At 39.1% G+C, this 16,713-nt stretch overlaps 1 protein-coding gene across 1 annotated transcript; it reads right to left on the bottom strand.

Moving 5' to 3' along the window:
- Positions 1 to 13,756: 13,756 nt before the first annotated feature.
- On the bottom strand, positions 13,757 to 14,218 carry LOC145131882 (uncharacterized). Its single transcript, XM_079066525.1, has one exon. It carries the CDS (start codon positions 14,216 to 14,218, stop codon positions 13,757 to 13,759), a length of 462 nt encoding a protein of 153 aa, XP_078922651.1.
- Positions 14,219 to 16,713: the final 2,495 nt, after the last annotated feature.

The raw sequence follows: 16,713 nt of genomic DNA, 5'->3' as shown, positions 1-16,713 counted from the left end.
TTCTTCAATTAGTAAGTATCTTCATCATTCACATAATTATTAAACTCCATTCTACTCAAATCATTGATATCTTACACAAGTTCCATCTTATTCGGTGTTAGATTCTCGAGTCGTCAAGACATCTTCTTAGTGTTCTTGGGTTGAACACTTCCTCTCTCTCACTTTCATCTACTGAAACCACATAAGGTGAGTTCATACCCATACATTTACATGTTTTCTTAAGTTTTAAGGGGGGGAATACAAGTAAAATCATCAAGAACACAATTAAACTTTTCCTAACAGATTACATCAGAAAAGATGGACGTTAATCACGGACTGTTTTGGTCAACTTAAATATTTTAGTTTTCAAAACTGTTTCAGGTGCAAGTAGCTCAAACTCTTAGCTTTAAAATGGCTACTTGCACATCTCCATATGATTTTTCTACAATTTATGGTGATTTTTACAAAACTGCCTGTCATTTCAGAGGCAAACCCGGACCAGTCTGTGATTATGAACATTTTCACCTCTGTTAGAGATCACTAAAAATCATGATAAAATTTACGAACAAACTAGACTCATATTCCAAACTCTCAAAATTTGCGGATTTGGATTTAGAGCTTTGATGATTTTTCTATAAATTTTCTAAGAACGGTAACAGAAACTGTTTTTAACGAAAAGTTGCTGTTAAGTTCATTTCACCTTGTAACATGTTGAGCAAGGTGTATATCTTTATGTGATTATATGTTACTGCAATATATGACATTTTATCTTAATATTTAGACACACATCAGTTTACAACTGGATTTGGTCATATAAAATATAAAGAATAACAAGTGATTATAATCAAAGTACAATCGATACATTCAAACATTAAATAAACTATTTTGAATATAGTTTGCATACATTACCACGTACTACCCTTGGTTGATAAACTATAATAGGTATAGTTTATGATACATTACATAACACATACATTTAAAAAGGGTACATTTATACAAAGGATATTTTCATTAAGCAAGGTACGGCCATACGGTACCAAGTTTTCATAACACGTAATTCCGTTAATGACTTTGTGAGACATTTACTTCAAATTACCATTAAGTCCTGTATTGTAACCAGAGTCTCCTTGAGGGAGAGCGTGATACTTGTGTATAGATCTATATTGGGTTTGACAAACCCACACCTAAACTGCATGCAACAGTTAGACCGATAGGTCTGGGGTGACAAATGTCATAACATTTCCGACGCCTGAAGAACGTCGTTTTAGGCAACCTTGGTCATAGTATGGTTATAATAAGCTCACATAAAGTATTAACAAACATTGGAAATTACGGGAACTTCATTAAAATTTAACGAGTTTATGTCGATTTAAACTTGCATTATTTTACTATAAATATGACAAATTACTTGTACATTTCGGTCTTTGGGTTTTAAGACTACATTTACACATTAAGGAAAATATTGGATTTTCTAACACAAATACTACTTTTACAAACGAAAAGCTTATGAACTCACCAACCTTTGTGTTGACACTTTTTCAAACAACTTGTATTCTCAGGAAATCATTAAACAGGTAATCAAGTGCTTTTGAGGATGGGACGCTAAGGCGTCTACTATTTCATATTTTATCAACATATTGTAATTGATTCGTAAACATGTAATTCATACAATGATGTAATTTTTTTCAATTATATATATGTTGGTTGTGTTTGCTTGAATTACTATTACAATTGCTGTTATGATACTATACATGAAGTCCTCCACCCCCGGACGTTTCCGCCATCCTTGGTTTGGGGGTGTGACAGATGGGAAAGTGAAACCATCCCATGCAGGTATTTACACTATATTGTCTAATAACTCACCATATTCTAATTCTTGGGTTCTTGATACAGGTTGTGGTATTCACATCTGTTGTGACTTGCAGGGCCTAAGAAGAAGTGAGGATGTGGAGCACGGAAAGATAAACTTAATCATGGGGAACAAGAAGGTTGCACCTGTTACCAAGATTGGAGTTTATATTTTGTTGCTAGATAGTGGGTTAAAGTTAGATTTGAATAAATGTGTGTACTCGTCTGAAATGGCGAGGAATATTATTTCCTTTCATGCTTTGTACAAACAAGGTTTTACCTTTTCTTTTGATAATGAAGTTGGTAGTATTAATGCTTTCTTTAATAATGTTCTTTATTTTAAAGCATTACCTTGTGATGGTGTGTATGAAGCTGTATCGGTTGTAGATAATTTAGGAAATAATGTATTATGTATTGATTCTTCTACTAGCTTGGATAAAGCATCTTTGTGGCATTGTCGTCTTGGACATGTAAGCAAGAAACGCATAGGCCAGCTCCAAAAGGATGGAGTCTTGGAGTCGTTCGACCTCAAGTCGGATGATAGTTGTGAGTCTTGTCTACTTGGAAAAATGACAAAATCACCCTTCACTGGTACTTGTGCAAGGGGTGAGGGTTTGTTGGACCTTATACATACTGATGTATGTGGACCATTCAAAACCGCCACAAGGGATGCTAATCGCTATTATGTGACTTTTATTGATGATTTTAGTAGATATGGTTATGTCTACTTAATCAAACATAAGTCAGAAACTTTTGAAAGGTTTAAAGAGTTTAAACAGGAAGTAGAAAATCAATTAGGCAGGAACATTAAGATGCTTCGATCCGATCGAAGTGGTGAGTATCTTAGTACTGAGTTCCTCGACTATCTTAAGGAGTGTGGGATTGTCTCACAATTGACACCTCCCAGGACACCACAGCTGAATGGTGTAGCTGAGAGGCGCAATCGAACTTTGTTGGACATGGTTCGCTCTATGATGAGTCGAGCTTCGCTACCAATCTCTTTTTGGGGGTATGCCTCAGAGACTGTCGCCCACATCCTTAATCTAGTCCCTACAAAGAAGGTTGCCAAAACACCTCATGAAATGTGGACTGGGAAAGTTCCCAATCTAGACCATATCAAGATTTGGGGTTGCGAGGCTTTCGTGAGGCGCGAAACTCATGACAAACTCGAACCTCGAAGTGAAAGGTGTATTTTCATCGGCTACCCACAAAAATCCTTTGGTTACCTCTTCTACAGACCCAGTGAGAATGTGGTCTTTGTTGCTAGGAGAGGGGTCTTTCGAGAGAGAGAATTTATAAACCAAGGAGACAGTGGGAGGCAAATTGACCTTGAAGAAATTCAAGACTCAATTGGTGAAGGAACCTCAGACACTAGCAATCAACTTGAGGAGGAAATTCCTGTTGATCCAGCGGACGAGTCTATACTTCCGAGGCGTTCCACAAGGGTTAGGAACACACCTGAGTTTTATTATGGATTTCATATTACTACGGAAGGTGATACATTTATCAGTGACAGTACACTGGTAAATCTGGATGAACCTAACAGTGTTAAGGAAGCCATGGCAGGCCCAGCGTCTGCTAAATGGAAGGAGGCTATGGACAGCGAGATACAGTCCATGTATGACAATCAAGTTTGGAACTTGGTTGACAATGTACCAGGCCGTAAGACAGTCGGGTGCAAATGGATCTTCAAGAAGAAGACCGACATGGATGGGAAGGTGCATACTTATAAGGCTCGACTGGTTGCGAAGGGGTTTACTCAGACTCAGGGTATTGATTATGATGAAACCTTTTCACCGGTAGCAAAGATTAAGTCTATTAGGGTTATGCTAGCCATTGCTGCATTTCATGATTATGAAATATGGCAAATGGATGTCAAAACCGCTTTCCTTAACAGAAAGTTGGCTGAGGATGTTTACATGAATCAGCCAGAAGGTTTTGTCAGTGTAGAGTACCCCAATAGAGTGTGCAAGCTTGAGAAATCCATTTATGGATTGAAACAAGCATCTCGAAGTTGGAATCTTTGTTTCGATGAGAAGGTCAAAGAGTTTGGTTTCTCAAGAAGTGAAGATGAGTCCTGCGTGTATGTCAGAGCTAGTGGGAGTATAGTTAGCTTTTTGGTACTGTATGTGGATGACATACTACTCATAGGAAATGACATCCCAACCTTGCAGGAGGTTAAGTCTTGGCTTGGGAAGTGCTTTGCTATGAAGGACCTTGGAGAAGCTACCTATATCCTAGCGATAAGGATATTAAGAGAAAGGAGTAAAAGACTAATTGGACTTAGTCAGAGTATCTACTTGGATAAGGTGTTGAAAAGGTTCAACATGCAGAATTCCAAGAAAGGAGAATTACCGATCCAAAGCAATGCCAAACTGAGCAAGGCTTCCGCTGTTGGTTCGATCATGTATGTTATGACTTGTACCCGTCCTGATGTGGCCTTCGCTTTGAGCATGGTCAACAGATATCAGGGGAACCCTGGCAAGGCTCATTGGACTGCGGTAAAGAATATTCTCACGTACCTGCGGAGGACTAAGGATTGGATCCTTACCCTTGGTGGGAGTGATGACTTGAGAGTAGTAGGGTATAGTGATGCTAGCTTTCAGACTGATAGGGATAACTTCTGCTCTCAGTCGGGCTGGGTCTTTACCTTAAATGGAGGGGCAATCACTTGGAAGAGTTCCAAACAGGAGACTGTAGCTGATTCGACTTGTGAATCAGAGTACATAGCAGCGAGTGAAGCGGCAAAGGAGGCGATATGGCTGAGGAACTTCATCGGAGACCTTGGAGTTGTACCAGCTATTAAGGAGCCTATGGAGATTTTCTGTGACAGCAATAGTGCGGTTGCCTTAGCCAAGGAACCAAGAGATCATGGCAGATCCCGACACATTGACAGAAAATATCACTTCATAAGACACAAGATAGAAGAGGGACTCCTCGTGGCAAAGAGGGTATCGTCAGATGAGAACCCTGCGGATCCCCTTACGAAGGGACTGACGAGGGTGAAGCATTTGCAGCATGCGAGGCGCATCGGGCTGAGGGACGATATTAGTTTTACAGATTAGATAGCCTTTTCTGAAACTTGTAAAATGTAATCGACGTTTGATGATGAATAAAATTTGTGATTTATTTATGAGTAAAGTGTTGCTATCATTGTCAATTATTTACTATTGTTTCAGTTTTGCATGTTTTGAGTTCCAGAATAATTAATTTATTCAAACTCTCCACAGTCGGTCATATGTCGGAAGTAGGTATGAATCAAGACTGTCATGAATTGGGATTGTAGATGACTAAAGGTGTTTAGCCATAGCAATGGTTGCTACAACATTCATGAGTACTCATAAGTTATGAGTATTGGAATAAACCCACGCTCACTTGTATCACTTCATGGAATTTATCTCGAGTGATTGTGAGATGGTAATATCATATAAGTCTTCAAACGTAGAGATATGAGTTGTTACCTATGAGTTGGTTGTGCATTGATTGCACGTAAACGCATCAGTAACTTGATGTTATAAAACGTGCCTTTGTGTGCAATTCAATAAGTAGTAGAACAAGCATATGAGTCGAAGTTTATCTGTTCCTTCTAGAAATAGAAGCGATATCTGGGCCCCTCGATGATTTTGTGTTGACCCATGTACCGGGCCCGGTCAGAACTAAATTGATGTGTTCAGTTAAGTGCTTTGTCAAACAAATCGGAAATCGAGAAACAACTGCTAGACAATAAGTAAGACATTGTTCCATGTATTTGTCCGGCTGATATCATGAGAACAGAGGATTATATGATCACTTATCTAAAATGGCGCTTCATAGTTCAACAGAGTTTTCGAGAGCTACGATTGCCGGTTGGTTCCTGAAGTAATATAGGCAAATACAGTTATTAGACTTATCCAAGTGGGAGTCTGTTGGATAAGGTGTCTAAGTCCATAACTTATTTGGTATATACTTGACCCGACCCGGCATGGTCCATTTGGGTTGCACTTCACCCAAACTATTTATGGATAATTTTATGAGAATTGTATACTTACGATTTATTAATATATTATAAGTTATAATATATTAATATATGGTCATGTTATTTAATTAGTTTTAATCTTGAATTAATTATGAATTGATTTAGTGATTAAAAGGAAGACTAATTAAATCATGGGCTATTATATTTATATGGTGTGGGCTAATGCTCATTTGTTAATGGGCTAAGCTTATATGGAAGTCCATGGATGATCCATGGAGCTTTTAACCCATGGATCCTTGGAAGAGGAAAAGACATGGGTTATTAGGTTTTCACCCTAACCATGTACACTATATAAACAAGCTTATGTTGCATGAAAAACACCCTTATGTGTGTGTAAGTGTGGTGGCCAAAATCAAGAGTTAGTATACTCTCTCATACATTTTCCAAGTTTGTGGTGATTTGTGATTTCCATTTGAGGCATTCACATTATTGGTGCTTGGCTCTCAAACTCCAAGGAATCAACAATCAACAAAAGGTATGTAATCCATCTAGTTCTTTTATGGTTAAAAGTACCCCATGCCATGCTAGATAGGTTATAAACCTTGGAAAATAATATTTTGCATGTATCTTAGACAAACATAGATCCAAGGTTTAATAGGGTTGCATGTACACTTAGGAAGTGTTAGAATGCTCAAAACCCAACAGTTGTTATCCTTCTTACTCTTGAATCACTCTTTGATTTCAACCATGAAATCATTCCATTTTGCTAGATCTTCAAATCTTCAACTTTCACCAAGAACATCAAGAACACACACTAGTGTTCTTGGACCTTAATCACCATTTAAATCCTCTATATCGTAAGTACTCTCTCCTTAGCTTGTTATCTAGTTGAAATACCTGATTAGAACCTTGAAATCGTCAAGAATGCAAGAACAAAAGGAGTTTACGGCCAAGCAATCTCCCTTGGCCGTAAACCCTAGTCAATGGTACATTTGAGCCTTAAACTCTTCCTAGGGCTTGGATTTGAGGCTAGAACACTCCCTTGTGCTTTGTAAGACCCTGAATCATCACCAAACTCATCATAAAATAGAGTTTACGGCCAGGAGTTTACACCTTGGCCGTAAACCCTTGTAGTTGTCATGATTTGAGCCTTAAACACTTCTAGACCTTTGCTAACCTTTGGGATACCTGAACCCTTGAAACACCTTGCCTTTAAGACCTAATAAGACACCCTTTAGAGTGTTTACGGCCATAGGGTTTATGGTGTGGCCATAAACACCTCAACACACTCTAATAAGATGGTCTTTCTCTTCCTTGTGTAGAACAATGGTCCCTCAAATTTCCCTAGCCTTCAAACACCCTCTTATGCATGTTTGACCATGAGTTTACGGCCGTAAACTCCCTTGGCCATAAACTCATGGCCGTAAACTCCATTGGTGGCCGTACACTTCCCTTAGTTCAATCACATGTGATTCCAACACTTGGTCAAAGTGTTTCCTAGTCTCGTGAGGTGTTTCCTTGCATTTGGTTGCTTCTAAACACTATATTTATATCAATATATGCCATTATATGTCATTTAGGACTCGCTAAATCTCGGGACTTCATTCGTGGAACTTCTCATCCTTACGCACATATTCGTTGAATCACCCACATCAGGTGAGTTCATACCCCGTAATGAATCTTTTAACTGTTTTAAATGCTTTTAAGGGGAGGAATACAAGTTGAACACAATGATAATTGTGTAAATGTTTGTTATAAACATATTTCAAAAGAATTCTTATGTCTTTTATAAGTGATTAAAACATTTCAAAAACTCTTTTAAAGTTATGTTGCTTTATAGTTTAACCGAACTCCATTTTTAAAGTACAAGCATAACTTAGTAGATAAAGGAGTCTTTTCAATAACAACCCAAGTAAACATACTAGTAAACTATAATAGGTATCGTTTAAGGGTTCAGTTCATACGATAACAAGTTCAGGGAGGAACATACTATAACAAGTACAGGGAGGAACATACTATAACAAGTACATGGAGGAACATACTATACTAAGTACCGTGAAAAATACGTTAAAATATCTTTCCGAGTTTGCATTGACACCAGTGCGATTTCACGTACCAGGGTTAGCAGACACGAGGTGATAAAACTTAATAATATATCTTTCTGAGTTTGCATTGACACCAGTACGATTTCACGTACCAGGGTTAGCAGACACGAGGTGATAAAAATTAATAATATATCTTTCCGAGTTTGCATTGACACCAGTACGATTTCACGTACCAGGGTTAGCAGACACGAGGTGATAAAAGTTAATAATATATCTTTCCGGGTTTGCATTGATACTAGTACGATTTCACGTACCAGGGTTAGCAGACACGAGGTGATAGTTATATCCAACTCAAGTTAGTTATTTATAAAGAAGGTACATCTGTAAAGTACCCGACGATAGTAAATAAGTTACATAACTTCTTCGTAACATGAACATTCAGTAGAAAGGGACCTATAATGCTAACCTTATGATTCCTTAATGTATACATCAAGGGATATATACTAGTAGGATCCGATCGGTAATAGGATGTGTGTTTTCCACTTCATTTCCTGTTCCTTGTTTGGTTGTGGGCTTAGAGCGGATTCACCCAGCCTATTATCCATTCGATCTTAGTTATATATATGTTCTGTATAAATTATGTCATAATAAGGGGTACCAGGTATGGGTCCGGTCATAGAACACTAATTCAATGCACAGTTTTCTTGTACAAAACATACTATACGAATCAGAACTTTTTGTTTACAAAACTAGAAACATACCAGAAAAGGGTTTAATCCATTTTATTAAATCAGTAAAACTTAAGGGACCTTAGGTGGTCAATTCGATAATACCTTAGTTTACACACCAGGGTTATATATAATTAATATATGATAGGTAGTTGGATGTGTGCCTTCCGCCTCATTCCCTATTCCTTGTTTGGTTGTGAGTTTAGGGCAAATTCACACAATTAACTGTCTATTCGATATTAGATTATACATAACTAGTATAAACTAAGTGATTATAGAAGGAACTATTGTGGTCATCATTTTATTATAAGAAATAAGGGTTTTCTTAAAGGATCTTTTCATCAAATATAAAGGAACTATTACAGTTAACTCCATGAGTACCGAAGGAATACGCAGGAGTTATATACAACGATGATCTAACAAACAATGGGATGTATGTCTTCCGCCTCACTTCTTGTTCCTTGTTTGGTTGTGGGCTTAGGGAAGATACACACAACCGATTGTTTGTTTACTCTTTGTTTTATATAACTTGTATCCATTTAATACTCATAGAAAGGACTGTAGAGTCATTTTTACTTATCTTTCATCAAAGCAGGAAATATAGGATTTCCTGGAGGAACATGCAAACTTTTCTAAACAGAACTTACTACAACTTACTATAACTTTCTACAAACTTTCTTACTACTTACTACATCACTATAATCTTATGAACTCACCAGCTTAAATGCTGATCTACGCTTTCAAAATAACTTGTATTCTCAGGAGACCAGTAGACAGGTACGCGCTCTGGGATTCAGAAGATGGAGCATTTCAGCTTCATGTCTTTTTGATTATTTTCTATGTATTCTATATTATGTGAGTCACATACTTTGTAAACACTTTCTTTCTAATGAAATGGTTGTTTATTACTTCGCTTACTATGATGCATGACTTGTGATACTAAACATGACGTCCTCCGCCCCATAACGTTTCCACCGTTCCGGTTTTGGGGTGTGACACTTACATACGGGTATTCACCCTCCATTGGTGGTAGGTTCATATGGTACATCATATGGGTAAGAGTCAAATGATTATGATCCAAACTTCACCCAATATCATCTTGATATTGTCTTGATTGAACTCTTTCCTAATCCAAGGATAACTCATATTCAACCGGTACTACGAGTGGGTCTAAACGTGCATGGTCTTGTCTTGGCCTAACCCGCATACCCGGTTCCTCGGGCACCACAACTGCATCATCATCCGGGATTGCAAAGTGACCATTACCATAGTCTTCCACAATTCTTGCCCTCCTATAAAGCATGATACTAAACGGAGGTGTTGGTAACATAGTCAACATGCTCCCGGCTCCCTTTTCCATGATACCATATGATCTTGCCAATAGAGTAACAAACATACCCCCATTTATTTTCGAAGTGGTCCTGTTTTTCACCGCTCCCTCTCCCAAATACCTCTCCATGCAATATGGAATATTGCAAAAGATGTTGGGCATTATTATGCACCATAAGTAAAACACGTCAAGGCTCGGGACCTTGTCATCATCTTTCTGCATGTTAATGGTGCTAGCAATTAGGCGGTGAATCAAACGGTGAATGGGGGACCGTATGCTCCCTTCTTGAGCCGCGGAAGGAATATAGAATTTGTTTGCAATTGTGTTCCACCAATTTCTTGAATTTGTTCCATCCTTGTGACAATTCTCCAAGAACCTCCCAAAAGCTTCAGTCATAACTACTGACTCATCATAAATTCCCAACCACCAGCTCAATTCCGCCATACTACACTTTCGGTGCTCCCCAACAAGACAAAAGGTGAAGATATTTGGGTTGTTAAAATCATTCCCTCCTTTGAATGATACCGTAGAGAAAAAATCCAAACATAGCTCCCCGTATACCGGTTCTTGAATCCGAAATAAATTATGCCATCCATCTTACGTAACCAAGATCCCATCTTGTACAAACACTTTAGCCATGTATAGGCTTAATGCTACCTATAAGCCTACTTGCCCCAACCACTCCCATTTTATCTCATTTGATACATAGATATCCTTGGTCTTGAGTAAGTCAAGTTTCTTCTTCCACCTCACCATAATTGATTTTGAAGTCATTTGTGGAAAGTTTAACCAAGGAAAATCTCCATGGCTTCTTACAGAACTCTGGCCTCTTCTGGACATTTTCTGTAAAATAAAACAGAAGACAAAACACAAAAACCACTCGAAACAAATCAGCCATGTATACTCAACATTTTCTGAGAAATTCCAGCATGGGCTCGTCGAGTCCATGAACAGACTCGGCTAGTCCGATGAACTGCTCGCGGAAATCTGTTCTGATTCGAAACAAATCAACCATGTATACTCAAAATTCGTTTCAGGGGTTTGTCTAGGGTTGTACACCAAGTGTTAATTCACAAAAATATTTCAAATATAATACTCTAAATCGACTAAAATCGAAACCCTAAAATTCATGTCAAGTTCAAAAATCAGTTTTTTCAAAAATTTAAGTCATGAGGCTACCAAAGATTGAACCTTTAACAGAATTAGGAGTAAAAGATCTTACCTTTCAGCGAGAATGTAGCACCTGGTTCCTGGTATGTATTTTAATTAGGTAATTTTGCATTTTTGGCCTGGGACTCGGCGAGTTGAAGGCCCAACTCGCCGAGTAGAAGCGGGATGAGACGGGGGATTTAAGTGATGGACTCGTCGAGTCGGGTCCCAGACTCGACGAGTAGGCTCTGACTGGACAAAACCCTAATATGAGGGTTTGCACCCTATTTAACAACCTTATACAGCCTCCATCGCCCCTTTATGCTCCCAGAAACCCTCCATAGCAAACCCTAAGTGTTTTGGTGCAAGATCTAAGGCTTTTGAGTGATTTTTGTGGGTTTTGACCTCAAGGAAGGAGGAAGGACATAGAAGGATCAAGAGGAGACTGAAGGATTCGAGTTTGGTTCATCATTTGCAGTCTTTGAAAGGTATAAAGTCTGTACCTTGCTTGCTTGTTTGTTAGATCCCTTTTTGGGGAAGATTTAGGGCTTTTTAAGCCATATGAGGTAGCCAACCATGATTGCAAACATGGTTGGGGGTCAAGACTTCGGATCTAGCACTTGGGGAGAGTCACAAGGCAGATTTGGGTTTCTTTTGCAGCCAAGGAAGGCCCCATGCAACAAAAGAGCCATTTTAGAGCCTTTTTGGCTCAAAAGTCCCATGCATGCACGTAAAGTTCGTAACTTTACGTGCTAGATCGAGCTTAGGGGCTTGAATCTATCATTTGCACAAGTGTGGTACATCAGAAATCGAGGATTTAGGGTGTAGACGTTATCGACTCGGCGAGTCCGTTCTTGGGACTCAACAAGTCCAAGGCTTTGAGTCCCATATCTGTTGAGGGTCAAAGAACTCAGTTGGGTGTTAGAAGGGTTGTACCAGGACAGAAAGAGTGACCCAACGCATTGGACTTAGTTTTAGACGTGGAGTTCACGGGACTCGACGAGTGCTAGAACAGACTCGGTGAGTCAAAGGCAATCTTCTTATGTTTGAAGATGAACTCGACGAGTTGTTCATACAACTCGGCGAGTCAAGGTCAGGAATTGTTCATCAGTTGAAGGTGAACTCGACGAGTTCTTCATACGACTCGGCGAGTCGGATGAAGGTTCATTGATGTTCGTAAAGAAGGGGAACTCTTCGAGTCGTTGCCAAACTCGACGAGTCGAGTCGTGGATAAGGACGAGTAAAGGGAAGGGGCTCGACGAGTTGACGGCCCAACTCGGCGAGTCGGGTCAACTGGAAGTTGACTTTGACTTGGACTTGGTTGGCGGTAAAATAGTCATTTTACCCTAAGAGTAGATATCAGATTCTGACTGAGTGTTTTGTGGGGATTGTAGCCGGAGGATTTCCGGAGCAGCAGCGGACAGAGGTTTCCCGCACAGATTATCAGCAGCTACTTGTACGAGGTGAGTTACCTTCCAGTAGGGGTGGGTCTAAGGCCACAATGCCGGCCCACCAAAGAGGAGTATTTAGAAGATGATTGTCTTTGTGATAATTATCTTGGTCTGGTTACGTGCTTTGGTCATGAGTTTTATCTGTATGATATGTTACGTGTGTAATAGGGATTAGTTTCCCTGACAGCGGTCCTTAGGACCGAAGGGTAGGTCAGTACCCGGATATGCCTGACTGCATGTTTATATCTTGTTGATTGTATGCTAGTGGTAGGGGGTGGAATAGTCCCCAGTTACCGGTTGAAAGATGCCGATGACAGTTACCGGTTGAAAGATACCGATGATGATTACCGGTTGAAAGATACCGATGATGATTACCGGTTGAAAGATACCGACGACGATTACCGGTTGAAAGATACTGATGATATTGAATGGTATGTGGTATGATGGGGGAACTCACTAAGCTTTGTGCTTACGGTTTCGGTTTTGTTTTCAGGTACCTCTTCGTCTAAGGGGAAGGAGCCGGCGGCGTAGCATCGCATCACACACACATATATGATTCTGCATCGGATTTTCTGGGATTGTACTCTGATTTTCCTTATTTTTGATGTCATGGTTTGGGACAAAACATTAGGATTTTGTAATGTGTTGCTTTATTGACAGTGTTATGGTAAAATGTTTTAAAAATTATTAATTTAAAAATGAAATTTTCGGGCTTGAATTTTGGGATGTTACAGAGAAATTGAAGAAATCACGAAAATTGGAGATGCTTGATTTAGACGAAACTTGCTCGTCGAGTGGTAGGCGGTGGTGGCTGAATGAATAATGTTTTTACTATTAGGGTAAAAACCCTAATTTACAGAGTTTAAAATTATTATATTTTTTTCCGGTTAAAAAGTAGACTCGTCGAGTAGGTGTTCTGACTCGGCGAGTAGCATCGCGGTTTAATGGACTCATTTTCAAATGGACTCGTCGAGTATGTGTCCCGACTCGGCGAGTGTTTTACTCTGTTTGAAAAAAAAATTTGAAAATTTTTTACTGACTTTAAAAAAATTGCACCACACCACACCCCACACTCACACTTTGCTTGTCCTCAAGCAATCATTTTAAGCTTAAACATAGGGTAAAGGCAAAAAATCCTTTAAAATATACTACACAAAGAAAACTAAAAATCAAAATGAAAAGAAAAGGGTAAAAAGAAAGAAACTCAAACTGCAGGTTGCCTCCCGTAAGCGCTTCTTTTTGAGGAGTCTTTAGTTGGACTCCTTCCTGCTCTACGTTGCAGCGGCTTTCTCAAAATCCATCCCTTCATCAATTAGTTCTTCATTAGGTATGCCCTCTTCATATTTCTTGACCCGATGCCCATTCACCTTAAAGCTCGTCCCATCTTTGCTCCACAACTCAATTACACTGTACAGATATACATGCTTCATTGTAAAAGGCCCGGACCAACGAGTGTGCAATTTCCCCGGAAAGAGCTTTAGTCTTGAATTGTACAAAAGAACTTTTTGCCCTTCTTCAAACTCCTTATTAACCTTCAACCTTGCATCATGCCATATTTTGTTTTTGTCTTTATCAATCAATGAATTAGTGTAAGACTCATTCCACAATTCCTCCAAAGCATTTATTTGCAATAGTCGATTGGCATGCAACTCATTTGGCTCAAAATTGGATGTTTTTAAAAGCCGAATAGGCTTTATGTTCAAGCTCCACGGATAAATGACAATTTTTGCCATATACTAGCCTATAGGGTGTGGTTCCAATGGGTGTCTTGAATACGGTTCGGAAGGCCCAAAGTGCATCATCCAATTTATCTGTCCAATCTTTTCTATTGCCACCCACCGATCTCTCCAAAATTCTTTTAAGTGCTCGATTTGTAATTTTGATTTGCGCATTTGTTTGTGGATGATATGGTGTCGAAAATCTATGGCGTACACCATATATTAGCAACACGTTTTCTAGTTGATCATTAGCAAAGTGGGTTCCTCTATCACTAATCAAAGCTTTTGGCACTCCAAATCTAGAAAATAATTTCTTTAGGAATTTTACCACCACCCTAGCAACATTGGTTGGTAATGCTTGCGCTTCTGCCTAGTTTGACACATAATCTACCACCACAAGTATGTATTTGTTGCCTTTGGATGAAGGAAATGGTCCCATGAAATCCACACCCCAAACATCAAAGATTTCACAAACTTGAATATTCCTTTGAGGCATTTCATTCCTTGCCGAAATATTACCCGTTCTTTTGCAAGCATCACATTCCCTCAATTATGTAGCAGCATCCTCGAAGATAGTAGGCCAATAGAACCCCACATCAAAAACTTTCTTTGCAGTGAATTGTACACCATGATGTCCTCCTGCCGGCCCATTGTGGCAATGCTCTAAAATGTCACAGATTTCCTTGCCAATACACATCTTCTAATATTCCCATCCGCACAACTCGTAAAAAGATAAGGCTCATCCTAGAAATAATATTTAATTTATGAAAAGAGCTTCTTTTTTTGTTGATGAGCGAGCCCTTTTGGAAGAAATTCTCCTGCCAAGAAGTTTGCAATATCGGCGTACCATGGTTCTTCCCCCATCACAACCATCAAATACTCTTCCGGGAAGCTATCTTCAATACCCTTCTCATCTATATCTTCCCTTGTCGGATTTTCTAATCTGGAAAGATGGCCAGCAGCTACATTTTCATCCCCTTCTTGTCCTTGATCTCGATATCAAATTCTTGAAGTAGTAGCACTCATCGGATCAACCTTGGCTTAGCATCCTGCTTGGCAAACAAGTACTTAATAGCATAATGGTTAGTAAACACAGTAGTTTTAGACAAAATTAAATAGGGACGAAATTTATCAAAGGCATACACCACGGCTAATAATTCTTTTTCCATTGTGGTGTAATTTTCTTGGGTAGGATTTAGGGTCTTGATGGCATAGTAAATGGGTTGAAAGTGCTTGTAAACCCTTTGGCCAAGTACAACTCCTAAGGCAATGTCGCTTGCATCACACATTATTTCAAACGGTAAGTTCCAATTCGGGGCGATAATGATCGGGGCGTTAGTCAATTTCTCTTTCAAAATTTCAAAAGTAACTAAGCATTCTTTAGAAAAATTCATAGGTGCATCTTTCAAAAGTAGTTGAGTTAAAGGTCTAGTAATTTTTGAAAAATCTTTAATAAAGTGGCGGTAAAAACCCGCGTGACCTAGAGAACTCCTAACGCCCTTTACATTAGTTTGTGGGGGTAATTTAGCAATAGTGTCAATTTTCGCCCGATCCACCTCAATCACCGCCTTGCAAACTTTGTGGCCTAATACAATGCCTTCTTTCACCATAAAGTGACATTTCTCCCAGTTCAATACTAGATTGGTCTTTTCACACCTAGCAAGCATCAAGTCGAGGTTAGCAAGACACTCATGAAAAGAAGAGCCAAAAATTGAAAAATCATCCATGAATACTTCCATGAACTTTTCTACCATATCATGGAATATCGCCGTCATGCATCTTTGGAAAGTCACCGGCGCATTTCATAACCCAAAGGGCATGCGTCGATAAGAAAATGTTCCACTTGGACAAGTAAAAGTGGTATTCTCTTGATCAATTGGGTCTATGGGGATTTGGAAATAACCAGAAAACCCATCTAAAAAACAATAATAGCTATGGGCCGATAAACGCTCAAGCATTTGATCAATAAAAGGGAGAGGAAAATGGTCTTTGCAAGTGGCATCGTTTAGCTTTCGATAATCGATGCACACCCGCCAACCGGTTACCATCCGTGTAGGTATAAGCTCGTTTTTCTCGTTTATGACGACCATAATCTCTCCTTTCTTTGGCACTACTTGAACGGGACTAACCCGTGGGCTATCGAGAATGGAGTATATTAGCCCTGTATCTAAGAGCTTGACAACTTCTTTCTTGACCACCTCTTGCATGTTCGGGTTTAAACACCTTTGGTGTTGCACTACCAGCTTCGCACCTTCTTCAAGAATTATCTTATGGGAAAAATATGAAGGACTTATTCCTTTTATATTGGTAATTTTCCATGCGATGGCATTCTTCCGTTTCATTAAAACTTGAACTAACTCTTCTTTTTCAGCTTTGGTGAATTCGGTAGCAATGATAACATGTTTTTCATCACCTTCTTCGAGAAATGTGTATTCCAAATGTGTAGGCAGAGTTTTTAGCTCTAATTTTATATTTTGTACACTGAACACATCGAGTCCAGAGAGGGGACT

This window comes from Lactuca virosa, chromosome 8 (assembly GCF_052849685.1).
Source record: "Lactuca virosa cultivar CGN04683 chromosome 8, Lactuca_virosa_CGN04683_v6, whole genome shotgun sequence".
In the NCBI taxonomy this organism is placed as follows: Eukaryota; Viridiplantae; Streptophyta; class Magnoliopsida; order Asterales; family Asteraceae; genus Lactuca; species Lactuca virosa.
This window is presented reverse-complemented; position numbering and strand designations above follow the sequence as displayed.